Below are 18,602 nucleotides of genomic sequence, written 5' to 3'. Positions count from 1 at the left end.
TCTCTGTGAGTTCAAGGTCAGCCTGGTGTACAAGCGAATTCCAGGACAGCCAGGGCTACACAAAGAAACCCTGTCTCAAAAAATCAAAGTCACAGGAAAATCTGGGGGCAAGAGAGGGGGGAGCTTAGCAGTTAAGATCACTGGTTGCTCTTCTAGAGGACCGAGGTTCAATTGCCACTCCCCACATGGTGGCTCACAACCATTTGTAACTCCAGTTCCAGGGAAATCAATACCTTCTTCTGACCTCCCAGGTCCTGTATGAACATGGTGCACAGACACACATGAGGCACGCATGATCACACACACACAAAGTAAGTAAACCTCCCAGCTCCTGTATGAGCATGGTGCACGCATGAGGCACGCACGCACACATATAAAGTAAGTAAATAGTTTGATTTATGTTTTTTGATTTTTGGTTTTGTTTTTTCATTTTTGGTTTTTCTTGACAGGGTTTCTCTGTAGCTTTTGGAGCCTATCCTGGAACTAGCTCTTGTAGATCAGGCTGGCCTCAAACTCACAGAGATCCGCCTGCCTCTGCTTCCCGAGTGCTGGGATTAAAGGCGTGCGCCACCACCACCTGGCTAAATATAGTATTTTTTTTTTTTTTTGGTTTTTCAAGACAGGGTTTCTCTGTGGTTTTGGAGCCTGTCCTGGAACTAGCTCTTGTAGACCAGGCTGGTCTCGAACTCACAGAGATCCACCTGCCTCTGCCTCCCGAGTGCTGGGATTAAAGGCGTGCGCCACCACCGCCCGGCTATAGTATTTTTTTTAATCGCAAGGAAACACCTAAAGTAGCCAAAATGTCCATTAGTAGGCAGTGAACTAAGGAAGAGTCTTTCACGTGACAGAACAGAGCCGGCACCTTAGAATATTAAGGCCTTGCTCGTGTGACTAGATGGCTACAAGCATTCAGCAAAAACCTTGGTTAAAACAGCAGATTGGGTAGATAGTGTTGTGTGCTGCAATTCTAGCACCCAGGAAACAGAGGCAGGAGGATCTCTGTGAGTTCAGAGGTAGCCTGGTCTACAAATTGAGTTCCAGAACAGCCAGTGCGACATTTCCAGACGGGGCCCATAAGATAAAGCAGCAGGTCAAGGCGCTTGCGGCAAGCCTGACAACCTGAGTTCATCTCCCAGGACCACATGGTAGAAGGAGAGAACCAACTCCTGCAAGTTGTTCTCTGCCCTCCACATGCAGGTGAAGTAAATATGATAATGATATAACAACAGTAGCAATAAATGATAATAGAGTAGTGTGGGAAAGAACAATAGTGGAGTACAACACACGCAGCCTTCGGGCTGCAACCTCACCTATAAAGAATAAGAGCCACTCGTTGCCTTCAAATGTGGACAGCAGTTTCTCCCACTGGGTCTGCCAAAAGTAGCCAGAAGCACCCCAAAATCTCTGAAGATGCCTTGGAAGGAAAAACATTTACATGTCCGGGAAGACTGGAAAGCCAGCTCGTTCATGCCGCGCCTTTCACCCCAAAGATCTGGGGCACACTTACCATGTGACTGAGTTCCAGAAGGCTACAGACAAGAGCAGCCCAGAGCCCAGGATGAGAGCCGTCCTCCTCATGGAGCCCCAGATGTGTCCCTCCTGCAGGAGTGGAGCATGTCAGGCCTGTCGGCTCCTGCTAGGAGCAGCTTGATGACCTTTCTCCGTTGGTGGAAGGTCCTTCCCACCTAATGGCCCTGGGCTGTATCTGAGTGTGTTTGTGAAAACCAGAACTCTTAGACTGGGGGAGGAAATAGGATTGCCCCAACTCCAGAGAAACTGTTGAGCAATGTTGCCGCCCAGATCTGGATAGGAAAGGCATTTAACAGCTGTGCCATGTGTATGTCATCAGACCTCTTGGCAAAGGGAAAGAGCCACTCAGTGTGTCCCTTTTCAATATAGTCAGGTATGGTGGCACACAACTGTAATCCCAGCTCTTGGGAGGTGGAGGCAGGAAGGTCAAGAATTCAAGGTTTGCCTAGACAACCACTCATCTCTTACAGAATCTCCAAAAAATTCTCTTAACTAGAGGTCACAGAAGGCACCAAGAGCAAATAGCAGGGTCTCGGGCCTCTCGCAGTGGGACACCCACATCCCTTTTACACAGTAGACATGAATGACAAATGTCACACCACACTCCTCCTAAACCTAGCTGAGCTCTCCTTATATTCCTTCAGAGGACATAGAGAAACCTTGTCTCAAAAAACAACAAAAACAGAGGACATAATGGAGGCAGTAGGTCCTATGATGTGGCCTCACTCCAGCTAATCAATAGGGCAGGTATGGAGCGTTGAGGAAGTTGACCTAAGAGGACTCTACCTTCTACCAGGGTAAGACCTGAGGGGCATATGGTTTCTGTTGGTCCATTCCCGGAAACCTGAATCTTCAAGTCAGCTCTTTGCCCTGTCCATTCTACTCTCCATCAAAAGATAAAGTCCTCTTCATGGCCAGTGAGGGTACACATGCCCGTCAGGGCCAGACTCAGGAAAGTGCTCTCTTGTCTCCCTTTTAATCAGATCTCTCTCTCTCTCTCTCTCTCTCTCTCTCTCTCTCTCTTTCTCTCTCTCTCTCTGTGTGTGTGTGTGTGTGTATACATACGCACACACCAGATGCCAACCTTGGGTACTGATCCACAGGAGCTGTTCACCTTGTCTTTTGCAACAGAAACTTTTCCCTGGGACCTGAAGCTCACTGATGAGGCTTGGCTGACTGGCCAGCGAGCCCGAGGTCTCAGACTTTGTTTACCTCCTCAGAGCTGGGATTACAAATACATGCTGTGGTACCCAACTTTTACATCCCTTCTGGGGATTGAACTCAGGTCCTCATGTTTACATGGCAAGTACTTTACTGACCAAGACATCTCCCCAGCCCAAGACTTGTATTCTGACACTCATCACCCTAACTTTGACAAGCTTCTTTGGATTATTCCAGTGAGTCCCTTATGTGTTCTGAGGACAATTCAGCAACTTTCTGGATTGTTAGGGGAATCTATCTTTTTGTTTGTTTGTTTATTTGGGTTTTTTTGCTTGTTTGTTTTTTGGGTTCTTTTGTTTTTTGAGATAGGGTCTCATTATATACCTCTTGCTGGCCTGGAACTCCCTATGAAAACCAGGCTGGCCTCGAACTTACAGAGATCTACCAGCTTCTGCTTCTCAAGTGCTTAGATTAAAGGCGTGCGCCACTACTACCCAGCCAGTTGTGGGATTCTTAAACTTTTGGATTCAATAAATTGACTTAGTCAATGGAAGTTGAATTTCAGAGCTGGGCATGGTGGCACATACTCAGACATACAGAATAAAAGAAATCCTTTAAAAAATCAGAAGAAAGGCTAAATTCGATGTACAGGGTTGGATTCTTTCAGGTGCGTTTCCTTTCTCTGCAGCAAGGCAGATAAAGGTCAACGGTCCCCTTGGGGTGCAGGGAGCAGTGCAGAGCTGGGCTGGGTCAAGGAAGGTCCCTCCACCTCTCTGCACAGCAGCTCTGTTATTTCTACAGCAGTTGAACAAATGGCCGGTTCCAAAGCTCAGGGCTGAGGCAGAGAGCAGAGGATCAGTGTTGGAGGCTGTGGCCTTTTCAGCACTCTCTCTCTCTCTCTCTCTCTCTCTCTCTCTCTCTCTCACACACACACACACACACACACACACACACACACACATGTTCATGCACAGATACACAGAACTGAGTACCGTGTGTAAAGGACGCTGGAGCCTGGTGCTCTCTCCTGAGCACTAAAATGAGAACATCACATTGGAGCAGCCATCCCTTAAGCCCTGAAGTGTTAGGAAACATCATAGAGCCAGATGGTGGTGGCACACGCCTTTCATCACAGCAGAGACAGAGCAGGCAGATCTTTGAGTCTGGGGTCAGCCTGGTTTACAAAGCTAGTTCGAGGCCAGCCAGGGCTCTGTAAAAGGATTTTATCTCAAAGAACAAAAGGGAATGGGAGACAATGGAGCCCTGGGGAGGCGCTCCCTTTAACCAGCACAGTGGGAGAGCACGTGCCTACCTGGTTGGACTTCTCGTGGCATCTTGGGCTTTCCATATCTCCTGTCATCTGGAAAATAAAGAACATGTTTTGGAGTCCTTATCACATGCCACTGAAGAGGGGGCAGTGGAAGAAGACAAGGCTGGCACCAGACAAACTGATCCTAAAATTTATGCTGGGAAAATAAACAGTAAATAGCTAGGAAAATTCCAGAAAGGAAGGGGCAGAGACAAAGAATGTGACAATATCCAGCAGCAAAGGCAGAGCTTCATTCAGAACTGATTTGAGGGGCTGGAAGAGATGGCTCAGCAGCGGAGAGCCCTGGTTGCTCTTGCAGAAGACCCAGGTTCAGTTCTCAGCACCCACATGATGGTTCAAACCCATCTGTAACTCCAGTTCCAAGAGATCTGGTGCCCTCTTCTGGCCTCCTTAGGTATCAGGCATGCATGCAGTGCATACGTGCGTGCGTGTGTGCGTGCGTGCGTGTGTGTGTGTGTGTGTGTGTGTGTTTGCAGGCAAAACAATCATACATTAGATTACGTGTAGGTGGGGTTTTTTTTCTGTCATAGGTACTGCACATGAGTGCGGGTCCCTGTGGAGACCTGGAGAGGGCGCCTCACAGAGTAACTGGAGGTGGAGCTACAGGTCAGTGTGGGACAAAGAATGGTTTCTGGGGCCTCTTGAAAGTGAGGACCACTCTTATCGACCGAGCCACCTCTCCAGCCCTGCCCTTTCTCTTGATTGCACTTCTTGGTTGTTTTATTCTCTTATTTATTTATTTATTTATTTATTATATTATGTGTATAGCATTCCTTCCACGTGTGCCTGCAAGCCAGAAGGGGGCGCCAGGTCTCATTATAGATGGCTGTAAGCCACCATGTGGTTGCTGGGAATTGAACTCAGGACCTCTGGAAGAGCAGTCAGTGCTCTTAACCTCTGAGCCATCTCTCCAGCCCCTATTCTCTTTAATTAGGAGTGCACAGGCGTTCTTCTCAGTAGCTGACTAGGAGTCACCGTTCTCTGGGAGGGGTCAGCCTGGAACTGTGAGGGCATGCGAGAGGCCCTCAAGGTCTGGTGCCTGCCTGCCATGATTTGCCCCCAGCCTGGCTAATGACTATCCTGTTTGTTTTATGACAGAGCTGTCACCTCACACTGGCTAGGACAGCTACTGTGAAAATGGAACACGAGGCTGGCTTAGTGACAGGCACAGGCGTGTAGTACTTAGGAAGCTCTGATTTTCAACCCCAACAGTAGGCAAGGCAATGCAGGAATAACTGTAATCCCGGGGTTCAGAGGAAGAGAGTTTTGTTTGCTTATTTTTAAAGATTTATTCATTTATTTATTATATATACAGTGATCTGTCTGCATGTGTGCCTTCACACCAGAGAGGGCACCAGATCTCATTACAGATGGTTGTGAGCCACCATGTGGTTGCTGGGAATTGAACTCAGGACCTTTGGAAGAGCAGCCAGTGCTCTTAACCGCTGAGCCATCTCTCCAGCCCCCAGAGCCCAGAGTAAGAAAGTTTTGTTTTGTTTTCGGGGTTTTTTTTGGGTTTTTTTTTTTTTTTGTATTTTTGAGACAAGGTTTCTCTGTAGCCTTGGTGCCTGTCAACCAGGCTGGTCTCGAACTCACAGATCTGCCTCCTTCTGCCTCCGCTATGCTGGGACTAAAGGTGTATGCCACCACCACCCGGCTTTTTTTTTAATGCAATTTTTTTTTTTTGAAACTAGATTTCTCTGTATAGCCCAGGCCATCCTAGAACTCACTCTTCTGTCTACCAGGCTGGCCTTGAACTCACAGAGATCCACCTGCCTCTGCTTCCCAAGTGCTGGGATTAAAGGTGTGCACCACCACGGCCCAGCTTGTAAGAAAGTTTCAGTTGGACCCAGGTGTGATGGTACACAGTTGTCCTCTCAGTGCTGGGGTGGCAAGGACAAACGGACACCTGGGGCTCATTGGCCGGGCGGCCAGTCTAACTGAATCAGAAGAATCCTGAGTGATTCTGCTTCAAAAACAAAGGTGGATAGTCTGGCATGGTGGTGTACGCCTTTAACTTTTAATTACAATATTGGGAGGCAGCCAGGCTACACAGTAATAATAAGGTGAAGAGCGGTTGAGGAAGACACCCAACTTCAACCGCGGACTCCACAGTCATATATACACACTTGCTCACACGCCAACTCTCGCCAAAAACTAGGGAGCCATTTCTCCTTGTCTCGTCTCTGAATCAGCACGGTCTGATTCACAAGGCTAGCAGACCAGCCCAGAGGAATAGGTCACCCCTCAACCCAGTGCCCACCCTGTTGTCTGGAGCCATACCCAGCTGCAGGGATTTCAGGTCTCCTAACCCAAAGTGGAACAAGGGGGAGGAACCTAGACAAAGGGCAACGAGGATGCTTGACGTGGGGTAGGCTTCTGGGCTGTTTATCCGCCGCCCATTGGGGAGCTCTCCTGAAGGTGCCATGCAGGGATGAGGGAGCTGGTGATAGGACCTTGCAGAGTCGTATCTATGCCACAGGAAGCCTTGGGGACCCTCTTCAATGGCACTCCAGGACTGAAGCCTTGGTCCAAAGCTGAGGTAGATGCATCTGGCCATCACGTCAACAAACTGGCGTCTAGCAGGAATGTGAAGCGAGGCTTTTGAGGCAGGGCTTTAGTAGCTTGAGACAGCACTAAACAAACCTTGAACTTCTGTTCCTCCTGCCTTTGTCACCCTTGGACTGGGATTCCAGGCAGAAGCCACCACCCTTAGTTTGTGCAGTGTTGGGGTCAAACGCAGGGTTTCATGCTTGATAGGTGAGCCCTCTCTATCTGAACCACATCGCCCACCCAGGCGTTTTTCCTTTAAATCACTGGGTTTTTTTTTTTTTTTTTTCTGTTGACCTGAGAAGGCTCTGTGATTCTACCCTAGTCTGGTCCTGTCCCCAAATGAACAGGGAAGGTCAGAGAAACTCCCTTCACACCCCACCAGGTCTCTGAGTAAGGTAGGTCCTTCCCAGCCCCATAGTTTGCTGCCTGGGCATCTGAAAAAGTGAAGCGCAGGGCGGCAGGAGTGTGGGAACTTCTGGACTGAGTCTCGTGACAAACACTTCAAGCTGCCGGGTGGGGGTCGGTGTCCAGATGGCTGCTGCAGCATAGCCCTGGCTCACAGTTTTCTCTCTGGTGCTGTCAGGCAGTATGAGATGACCAACACAGACAGGATGACCCTCTCACTCTGGAGGAGGCGGGAGGTAGGTTTGGAGTGTTTGTTCTTTGAGCTTCCAGGACTCTTGCAACACCACACAGGGAAGTCAGAGTCTTCCCTCAACATCCTCCCCAGCTAATCAGCGCCATTATCTTTACCAAGAGCTTGTGAGCTATGGCCTTTGACCTTCCAGAGTTCATCCACACCTTCCGGAAGCTTTTGTGAAGGACTCACTGCAGACTGAGGGGGCTGTGGCAAATCCTGGAGGTGTGGACCAAGGCCAACCTTCAATTTAGGCGTAGAGGCCCATTCTTTCCAAAAATCTCCTTCAGAAGAGTCAAGCTAGTGGCTAGGTGAGACGCACCTGTCTTCCCAACACTTGAGAGACTGAGGGTCAGTGTCAAGGACAGTCTGGTCTGCATAGTGAATTCCATGCCAGCCTGGACACAGTAAAACTCTGTCTCAAAAAATTAAAAACTTCTGGGCAGTGGTGGCACACACCTTTAATCCCAACAGAGGCAGGAGGCAGAGGCAAGTGGACCTCTGTGAGTTCAAGGCCAGCCTGGTCTATAGAGTGAGTTCCAGGACTGGCTCCATAGCTACTGGTAAAGCCTGTCTCGAAAAACCAATAAACAAATAAGTAAACAAACAAGCAAATATTGAAAACTGGGGCTGAAGAGATGACTGAGCTGTCCAGCCAGAGCTTGCTGGCACAGGGGCCTGCAACTCCGGCACTGGAGGAGCCTTCTTCTGATCCTCCCACGCCTGTGGGCATGCATGCCCACAGAGAAGCAAATAATTAAAAGCAAACAAACCTTTTTCAAGCTTTCCTTCTTTTTTAAAGATTTCTTTATTTATTGTGTATACAGTGTTCTGCCTGCAGGCCAGAAGAGGGTACGATATCTCATTACGGATGGTTGTGAGCCGCCATGTGGTTGCTGGGAATTGAACTCAGCTCCTCTGGAAGAGTAGCCAGTGCTCTTAACATCTGAGCTCCCATAAATCTTTTTCAAAAAATGATGAATTAATAAATGATTTAAAAGCACTCGGGAGGCAGAGGCAGGCGGATCTCTGTGAATTCGAGACCAGCCTGGTCTACAGAACTAGTTCCAGGACAGGCTCCAAAGCCACAGAGAAACCCTGTCTCAAAAAACCAAAAAAAAAAAAAAATAAATAAATGACTTAAAAAGAGTGGACCGGTGCTAAGAAACTGCTGAGGGGGCAGAAGCCCTTGAGTGCCCAGGGTTCTCCCCACCCTTAGGCATATGCCTCCAAGCCCACAGAGAGCTGGTTCCTTCAGATGGCTTGCTTCAAACTCTCTCTGGCTTCAGCCTCCCGAGCACTGGGGTTACGTGTGTGTACTGCCTCGAGTGACCCAGACTGGGTTTTAGTGTATACAGTGGAGTCTGAGCTTTAGCCAGGCCCCATCTATGGCTTCAGTCAAGATTTAAAGGGGGTAGTGTAGCCGAGTGGGTAGAGTGCTCACCTAGCATGCTGGAAGCCCTGGGTTTGCACCTGGGAGGTGGAGGCAGGAGGATTGGTAGTTCAAGGTCATCTTCAGTTACTTAGGGAGTTTGTTGGCAGCTAAAGCTACAGGAGACCTTACAAGACAGATGTAAGATTCAGCTGTGTGAATGTGGTAACTACCATTGGAGATATTCCTTCCTGACATTTTCAGTTTCCATGGAGATACAGCGCACTCTGAGGACACAGCTCTCCTCTCTGGAAGCTTTTCGTGGGATGCAACTGAAATCCAGTTTGTTTTTTTTAAATATCTTTTAAGATTGTTTTATGTGTATGAATATTTTGTATGTCCGGTGCCCATGTAGTGTAGAAGAGTGTGTCAGATTCCCTGGAACTGGAATTAGGGACGGTTGTGAGCCACCATGGGTGTGTGTGCTGGGAACCAAACCCAGGTCCTCTCCAAGAGCAGTCAGTGCTTTTAACTGTTGAGCCATCGCTCAGTCCCTCCAGTTTTTTTTTTAACGTATATATTTTTTGTGTGTCTGTATGATGTGTGTCTGTGAGTGCGCTTCTTATTATTATAAATTTATCTTAGATGCACCAGTGTTTTCCTTCATGTATAGTCTGCACCGCATGCATGCCTCCATTGCACTTCTTCAGATGTTTTTGTTCTCTAACATAATCAATCTCTTATACGAAATTCTTTATATAAAAAACGAGCCAGGCATAGTGAGTCTTGAACCTCTGGAGTGGCAGTGATGCTGAACCCAGAAAGCCTGACATCCCTTACCAGGGAGCCTGGCTGGCAGAGCAGCAATCTGCAAGGACTTGGTTTCAACGGGGTGCTGAGGCAGCGTAGACTTTCAGATGCAAGGTTAGCCGGGAACGGAAACCTTCTGTCAAACTGAAGAAATGGAAGGGAAGCTCTGATGGACAAGTTCCTTTAGGGTAGGAGCCTGATTGATTGGTAGCGGAAGTGTGAGCGCAAACCAAACCTCATTAGTAACAGCTCCGTTGCTTCAGTGGCCATGGAAGGCAGTGCCACTGTTTGGGAGTCACTGAGATTTGTAGAGTTGGAATGTCCAAGTATTTGGCTTCTTTGAGCCAGCTGTGTAGTGTTTTATTTGTGAGTTAATTAAAATAAAATGATTTTATTCTAGAAAAAAGCAATGTTTTTTAAAAAAAAAAATAAAGGGAGTGTGGGGTGCAGCTCTATAACAGAGCATTTCTCCTATATATGAGATCCTGAATTTAATCTCCACTATTCCACTCACAAGGAAGGAGAGAAGGAAGGAAGGGACAACTTAATTGTTCGTCAATAGGGAGTGGACAAATCAAAACCGAGACAAGGAGAACCCTATCATTCTCAGTAAGAGGGATGGGATGAACTGGAGACCACTATGTTTGGTTTAAAAAAAAGCCCAAACAGGAAGACAAGTCCCAGGGTCTCCCCCAGATGGAATCTATCAAAGTTGACACCATCATTTGCGAGGATGGTGGTTCCGAGATGGGGAAAACAGAAGGAAGGACCTAGGGGAGAGGTTATCACAGGGCCTAAATTACATTTGGATAGAAGCAGACTCTCTGGGGTGCTGATGGCTACTGAGACCCCCATCCCTGGGGCTGTGGCAGCTATGGTCATTTAAGAGGCAGAGCTGAGTTTGGGGAACCAGGCACTGCTGGGAGAGAGGGAAGAAGAAGTGCTGAGGCTGGACTCGGGCAGACACACTTCAGGACAAAGGGCTAAGGCTTTCCTCCTGTGTGGGAAGGCCCTGGGCTATGAGAGCAGTGGAGTTTATCTACCAACCTGCAAGGGTTTCCTAACGTGCTGGTTTTTGTTGAGCTATGCCAATGTGCTCATGAACTGTTGCTGGCGGTGGTGACCGGGTACCAGAGTCCTTGGTACCAGAGTCCCTATGGATGAGGCATAGTTCATGGTATTTATGTCAAGCACTTTGCTTCCTGAACCCTACTCTGCCTGGTACAGACAAATTTTCATTTTATGAGGGCAGAGAAAGTTTCTAGGGACAGGCTCCCAGGGAAGGAAGGAAGCTGGGGGCCCTCAAACACAGAATGCCTTTACATTGTTTGTCAACAATTTAGTTCAAGGGCTGGAGAGATGGCTCAGTGGTTAAGAGCATTGCCTGTTCTTCCAAAGGTCCTGAGTTCAGTTCCCAGCAACCACATGGTGGCTCACAACCATCTGTAATGAGATCTGGCGCCCTCTTCTGGTCTGTAGGCATACAGACAGAACATTGTATACTAAATAAATAAATATTTAAAAAAAAACAATTCAGTTCAATTGAGGAATTTTGACAAATAAAATTATAATATTTATAAATATTTAAAATTTTCTTTTCTTCTTTCTTTCTTTTTCTTTCTTTGTTTTTTTTTTTTTGAGATAGGCTTAACTATGTAGCTCTATGTGACCTGGAACTCACAGAGATTCTCCTGCCTCTGCCTCCTGAGTGCTGGGATTAAAGGAATATGCCACCATAACCAGCAACATCTCTTTTTTAAAATGTTTCCTCTCTTCTTCTTGATGGCTAAATTATTTTTCTTTACTTTTAAGTTAAAAAAAAATTTATTGCCATGTGGTGGTGGTGCATGCCTTTAATCCCAGCACTAGGGTGGCAGAGGCAGGTGATCTCTGTGAGTTTGGAGCCAGCCTGGACTACAAGAGACTACAAGAGCTAGTTCCAGGACAGGCTCCAAAGCTACACAGAGAAACCCTGTCTTGAAAAACAAACAAATAAATAAGAGTTAATCCAAATGGGGCCTGCCAATCACCTGGTCAGGAAACAGCCCCTGTCCACCTGTCTGAAGACTTTAAGAAATAGAAACAAAGCCTGACTAAAAATATCCATCAGCACAGTGGTCTCTCTGGCACTGCAGTCTTTAGAGTGTTCAAGTCTACCATCCCTCCTAAAGAATGCTTTGATGGGGGCTGGAGAGATGGCTCAGAGGTTAAGAGCATTGCCTGCTCTTCCAAAGGTCCTGAGTTCAATTCCCAGCAACCACATGGTGGCTCACAACCATCTGTAATGGGGTCTGGTGCCCTCTTCTGGCCTGCAGGCATACACACAGACAGAATATTGTATACATAACAAATAAATAAATATTTAAAAAAAAAAAGAATGCTTTGATGTACTACTCTGTCTTTGGTAGCCCCTGCATCTCATCTGATCCTTTTCCTGGTGATCACATGGATTAGGGATCCAGTAGAAGCCCAAGAAGATCCAAGTTGGACTCCAATTTGACAGAGATTTAGTGGCAGAACTTGAATTCAGTGTTTATCATACCATCTGACCAAGTATAGAACTTCTTGAAGGCAAGGGTGAATGTCCCGTACTGAAAGGTGCGCGGGAGACAGGCCTGCTGGCCATGAGCAATGCACTAGTGTGTGTTGCGTTAGCAAAGAGCATGCTTCTCTAGCGTGTTCATCATTTTGTTCAAGCAATGTTGTGTGTCAGGGCTGGTGTGTTGTGTGTCAAGCAATGTTGTGTGTTCAGGGGTTGAGGGCCTTAAATCCTGTATTCCAGCCCTGGTATTGTGTATATTGGGTGTAGTGGCAAATGTCTATAATCCCAGCACTTAGGAAGCAGAGGCAGGAGGATCACAAGTTTAGGTTCAGCCGGCAAACTGCTTGCTGCTCAAATGTATCGACCTGAATTCAGATCGCTAGAATTCACCTAAAAGCCAGACACAACAGTGCACATCTGCAGCCCTGGAGACAGGGAGGGACAGTGAAATCCCCAGAAGCCAGCCTGGGGTACACATACAATGCTGAAAGACAAGAGAGACCCTGTGTCTCACAAGGTAGAAGATGAGATGGACACACAAGGTTGTCCTCCTGCACACCCCCTCAAATACACATTAAAAACAAACAAAAAAAAAAAAAACAGGCCGGGCGGTGGTGGCGCACGCCTTTAATCCCAGCACTTGGGAGGCAGAGGCAGGCGGATCTCTGTGAGTTCGAGACCAGCCTGGTCTACAAGAGCTAGTTCCAGGACAGGCTCCAAAACCACAGAGAAACCCTGTCTTGAAAAACCAAAAAAAAAAAAAACAAGCCAGGGTGTGGCAAGCACTTGGGAGGCAGAGTGTGAGACCAGCCTAGTCTACAGAGTGAGTTCCAGGACAACCAGAGCTTCGTGGAGAAACCCTGTTTCAAAAACACAAACCAAATTGGAAAAACAAAAACAAAGATAAAACAAACAAAAGACCTTCAAGGTCAGGGGTGGCTTATCAGGTTTGAGGTCTGGGATAAGCAAAACCCTTTAAATTTAAAGAAAAGAAAGACATTCCTTGTTCATAATTTACAAAATAGTATTATCTAACTTTTCCCAACACAGTGTTTAGAAGAGTGAGCACCATTTAGGGTATAGGACAAGTTCTGGAAAGAGAGGACAAGGCACAATAATATGCACTAAAAACTGAGGTTTCTGGTATTGGTTTTTAGAGACAGGGTTTCTCTGAGTAGCTTAGGAGCCTGTCCAGGAACTCGCTTTTTTTTTTTTTTGTTTTTTGTTTTTTGTTTTTTGAGACAAGGTTTCTCTGTAGCAGCTTTGGTGCCTGTCCCGGAACTCGCTCTTGTAGACCAGGCTGACCTTGAACTCACAGACGTCCACTCGCTTCTCCTACCCGAGTACTGGGATTAGTTAAAGGCAAGTGCGTGGGACCACCACCCGGCCAAGATGATTCTAGAGAACTAGGCTTGCAATTTTTCCAAATTTAATACTTTTAGCATTGGTGTGTAGAGAGCAGATGGTGGGAGCTGTGCTGGCTAATTTAAACAAACAAACAAACAGACAAACTCAATTTAGAAAAATTATGTCTTAAGAATCTAAGGACTAGCTGGGGTGATGATAATGTAAACAAATGATTGCCAAGCCTAAAGGGAGGTTTCTGTTTACTAGAAGAACAGCCCCCCCCCCAGGGTTTCTCTGTGCAGCCCTAGCTGACCAGGATGGCCTTGAACTCTGAGATCCCCCTGCCTCTGCCTCCCAAGTGCTGGGATTAAAGGCGTGCGCCAACACCTGGCTTCCAAAAACAGATTTTTTTTTTTTTTTTTTTTTTTTGGTTTTTTGAGACAGGGTTTCTCTGTAGCTTTGGAGCCTGTCCTGGAACTCCCTTGGTAGACCAGGCTGGCCTTGAACTCACAGAGATCCACCTGTCTCTGCCTCCCAAGTGCTGGGATTACAGGCGTGCGTCACCACCGCCCGGCTAAAAACAGATATTTTAAGGGGCTTCTATTGTTAAGTAAAAATAATAACAAAAGGGCAGCTCCACCGGTGCAAGAAATCCAATTAGGTCAAATCAAACCAAATCAAAATGCCCATCTTTTTATTAAGATGCTCTCGGAGGGGTCAGGACCTGGCTGGCATGCTCGGATTTGGAGCAAAGCAACTCCCAGGCCAGGGAGGCTGGGATGAATGCCAGGGGCTGGGGGCTGTGCTCCCAACTTAACACCTGTTTGCTAGGAACCACCCTTAATCCTCCAGGGAAGTGTTAACCTTAACCTTCCCCCAAAGGTCAGCTACCTCTGTAAGCAGCTCAGATCCCCACCCTGCTAAATGACTTGCATAAACCACCTTGCCTTATCAGCCTTTTGTTTTTCCCTCTGCCCCGTTTGATCCCCAATAAATCTTTCTTTCTGCCCACAGAGTGGTCTCCCTGCAGCATGGCTTATGTAGTTATGGTGTGTGCTGTCCTGTGTAAGTGGATATCATCTATATTAAAATGCTCTATTACATTCTAACTAACATATTTGTGTGTGTGTGTGTGTGTGTGTGTGTGCGCGCGCGCGCGCGTGCACGTGCAGGCCACAGCGCACACGTGGAGGTCAGAGGGCAACTTTCGGAGTCAGTTCTCTCCTTCTACCTTGCGGATTCTGGGGTCGAAACTAGGACTGTCGGGCTCAACTGTGAGCGCCTTTACTAATCAAGTAAGTTCTAAGTTTTACGTCTCTTATTTTAATCGTTTTTACACTTTTTGTTTGTTTGTATTCAAGATGGAGTTTCTCTGTGTAGTCATGGCTGTCTTGGAACTTGCTCTGTAGACAAGAACCAGGCTGGCCTCAAACTGCCTGCCTCTGCCTCTCAAGTGCTGAGATTAAGGGATTAAAGGCGTGCCCCACTACACTAGACTTTCTTTTTATTTTTAATTACATATATGTATGGGTGCGTGGTTTCCTTATGTGAAAATAATGCCTGTGGAGGCCAGAAGAGGGCGTTGGATTCCTCTGAAGCTGTCTGATGTGGGTGCTACAGAGCTCAGGTCCTCTGCAAGAGCAGCAAGGGCTCATAACACAAACATCTAATTCTAGTCCCGGGGGATTCAATTCCCTCTTCTGGTCCGCAAAGGCACCAGGCATACACGTGGTACACGAACATACATGCAGCCTAAATAAATACCCATACACATAAAACAAAGGTGAATAAATATTAAAATAAACAAACAGAAAACTAGAAGGACAACCGAGGACTGCTTGTGGGCTGGCCCCCAGGGGCCCGTCCTGTTCCCCCAGGGGCCTGTCCTGTTCCTTCTGTCCCTTCCTCTGGAGAGGTGCAGTGACAGCCCAGGTCTTGAACTGACTCCTCTGCCTCCACTTATGAGTGCTGGGATCATGGATGCACAGCACCGCATCCAGTTTTGTCTTTGCAATAGGCTCCTCGTAGCCCAGGCCAACCTCATCCTGAGTGCCGGGGTCACAGGTGTGTGTCATCACACCGGGCCTAATAACTTACTCTTACAGGCAATAACAAAATAAAACAAAGCAATAACAGTCTCAACAAAATCATACCTCATACCTCAAGGGAGGCTGAGGTGGGAAGACTGGAAGAGTTTCAGACTAGCCTGGGCTATCCAGTAAGTTCCAGGTCAGGCAGGACTGGCATCTCGTGTTATAGAACAAAAACAAGCTGGGTGTGGTAGGGCGGGGCAGGAGTCAGGTTCAAAGGTAGCCTTGCCTAATGAGTTTGAGGCTCGTACTGCCAGTAAGACCCTGTCTCAGAAAACAAAGCAAAACAAACAACCAAACAACAACAAAAAAAACAGTCAACATCTGTAGAGGGCCGAATTTGAACTGCGTAGAAACTCTGTACAGGAATGACTTGAGGTAGCATTCTCTGTGTAGTCCTGGCTTGATCTGGAACTAGCTCTTGTAGACTAGGCTGGCCTCGAACTCACAGAGATCTGCCTGCTTCTGCCTCCCGAGTGCTAGGATTAAAGGCGTGCCCCACCACTGCTTGGCCAGAAATGGTTTTTAAAGTGATTCACTGCAAACCCTACAAGGCTCTAGTGGAAGCCAAGCTTCTTAACATTTTCTCTCAGGCTGCATGATCTTTAAGAAATTCTGTTTCGGGCTGGAGAGATGGCTCAGTGGTTAAGAGCACTGCCTGCTCTTCCAAAGGTCCTGAGTTCAATTCCCGGCAACCACATGGTGGCTCACAACCATCTGTAATAAGGTCTGGTGCCCTCTTCTGGCCTGCAGACATACAGACAGAATATTGTGTACATAATGAATAAATAAATAAATATTTAAAAAAGGAAAAAAAATTCTGTTTCGCAAATGGGGCGATGAGAGAACCAGCAACTGACATGGCGCTGTGCCAACTCCCAGCCTCTGTGCAGGCTGTTTGCATCCCAGAGAAGAGCCAGCCAGTCAAGAGGGTCTCCTGGCCAGTCACCGGCCTCAGGAGCAGCAGCCTAGGTGAGCACTTCTGCAGAAGAGGGCTCACAAGAGCAACAGCAGCCCTGGTCTGAGAAGAGCTAGAGGAAAAGGTGGCTGATATTGAAGAGAGGAGTTGAAGCGCTCTCTGGAAGGTGAGACTCGCCTTGGGCAGTGTCCTTTAAGAATGTCTGGCCAGCTGGGTGTGGTTGTGTACCTCTGGAATCCACCTACTTTGGATCCCAAAGCAGGAAGATCACAGTTCATAGTCATACTGGACAACTTGGCAAAACCTTGTCTCAAAATAAAACTAAATGAAAAAAAAAAGAAAGAAAAGAAAAACGGCTGTGGCTTGACTGTAGAGCATTGGTTTAGCATCGGGAAGATCCTGAGTTCTATCCCTTGTATGATTAAAAAAATATCACCAACAGCCAGTGTATGCCTGCTGTGTCTGTAGTGGTGTCAAAGCACCAAACACAAGCTGGGCATCCAGCCCGCATTCAGGACGCACTTGCTGAATAAATGAACACAGGGCCCCAAGTAAGAAAAGTATTTTTTTGTTTTGTTTTTGGCTCCCAGAAGGCCCCGGGGCTTGTGGGTGAGCACTTCTATGCCCTTCCTTCCTGCTAGTGACTTGCTGGGTAAAGGCAGCAGGAGACCCTCTTGGCATTTATTTTATCAAATTGACTTGATCTGTAGCAGCCAGTGACATCTGTTTGGAATTGCAAGAAAAACTGACAGCAACTCTCACGCAGCAGCATCCTGTCTCTCCTGGCTTAAGCACCTAGGACACACACACACACACACATCCCTCTGCAAAGCACTTCTCCGCTGTTCCATCTCTCGCCAGCGGCTTTGGTGGGAGTCCTTCCTTCGGACTATCGGACGTTCTGATCATCCGTCCTAAACTTGATGCCACTGTTGCACTGAAGGCGCCTTGACCTGGCTGACCAGCTCACAGCCCACGCATCCTTCCAGAGACTCAAGAGTGTGGCAGTTCGCCGCGTCTTTCTAGGACGAGGCTTGTCTCCCTGCAGTCTCTTCCAGTTTCACTTCCCTTTTGGGAGCTGTTCCCCTAGCAGCTTTGGAAGTAGCCCCGGTTCATTAGAACTACGTCAGTTTTGAGAAAAGCAACATTAGGGAGGAGACGGAAGGTGCAGACATTGGTAGGAGGTGCTGACTCTGAGGTACAGGTAGGGAACAGCCCAGGCACACTTCACCTGCAGAGGAGGGGGAGAGGACAGGCTGATGGCAGAGCGGGATGTGATGTATCCTGGCTTTCCCAAATAGTCCCCTCCCAACAGTTCCCTGCTCACCTCTGCAAAGGGCCGTTCCCAAGCGTCTCTGTCTCCAAGCCACAGGTCTAGCCTATAGAACGCTTTTCTGTTTTTCTGTGGCTGCTGCGTAGCTCAGTAGGCTAACCTTATTGTCACCCCGCTCTGCTTGGGTGGGTCGGGAGGCTGGCCCTGGTGATCGCATTACAGGGCTGCCGACTGGCTCTGGCCAGGCACGTGATGAGAAAAAGTTTAGGTCTGCGTGGGCTGGAAACAGATGTCTTTCTTTTGGAAGGACACGTCCTTAATGAGAGAGGACAGCGCAAGGAAACAGGGCACGGGTCCAGACTCTGCTCCCCATTGCACTTTTTTTTTTTTTTTTTTGCCTTCTCCAATTTTAGAACATGTTAACACACGGAAGACAGGCTGAGGCAAAGGTGTGGGTAGTAGACGATGGCACACAGTTATCCAAAGGTTCTTCAGATCAGAGGTCTGACCGATTCGCTTTAGTCCCTTCTCCCTCCCTTCTTCCTCCCTCTTTTAAAAATATGTAGAAATACATAGTGTATGTACTTAATTTTTTGTTTGTTTCTGTCCTGGAACTCGCTTTGTGGCCTCTGCCTCCTAAGTGCTGGGATTAAAGGTGGGTGTGGTAGCTCCCACCTTTAGTTTCTTTTTTATTTTTTTTTATTTTTTTATTTTTTTAATTTTATTTTTTTTAAAATATTTATTTATTTATTTATTTATTATGCATACAATATTCTGTCTCTGTGTATGTCTGCTGGCCAGAAGAGGGCACCAGACCTCATTACAGATGGTTGTGAGCCACCATGTGGTTGCCGGGAATTGAACTCAGGACCTCTGGAAGAGCAGGCAATGCTCTTAACCACTGAGCCATCTCTCCAGCCCCTTTAGTTTCTTTTTTAAACTTACCTGCTGTATATCTGTGTGTCTACTTGTCTGTATGTACAGCACTTGACTGCAGGTACCTCCAGAGGCCACAAGAGGGCGTCTTATCCCACAGAA

The 18,602-nt window shown here is 47.3% G+C and overlaps 1 protein-coding gene across 2 annotated transcripts in view; it reads right to left on the bottom strand.

The window, feature by feature from the left end:
- The window catches only part of Faxdc2 (fatty acid hydroxylase domain containing 2), a 28,043-nt gene extending 10,303 nt beyond the window's left edge, over window positions 1-17,740 (bottom strand). For both annotated transcript variants that reach the window (XM_041664907.1, XM_041664906.1), the window contains exons 1-4: window positions 17,619-17,740; window positions 4,004-4,051; window positions 1,508-1,599; window positions 1,311-1,414 (exon numbers count right to left, since the gene is read on the bottom strand). In XM_041664907.1, coding sequence (XP_041520841.1) covers window positions 1,311-1,414; window positions 1,508-1,599; window positions 4,004-4,051 — 244 coding nt within the window. In that variant the 5' untranslated portion in view covers window positions 17,619-17,740. The remainder of the gene's footprint in view (window positions 1-1,310; window positions 1,415-1,507; window positions 1,600-4,003; window positions 4,052-17,618) is intronic.
- Window positions 17,741-18,602: the final 862 nt, after the last annotated feature.

The sequence above is a fragment of the Microtus oregoni genome, unplaced genomic scaffold (assembly GCF_018167655.1).
Source record: "Microtus oregoni isolate MIOR12 unplaced genomic scaffold, Mior012 000015F_ref0000493, whole genome shotgun sequence".
Lineage (NCBI taxonomy): Eukaryota > Metazoa > Chordata > Mammalia > Rodentia > Cricetidae > Microtus > Microtus oregoni.
The sequence above is the reverse complement of the archived record's forward strand: the minus strand, read 5'-3'. Positions and strand labels throughout refer to the sequence as shown.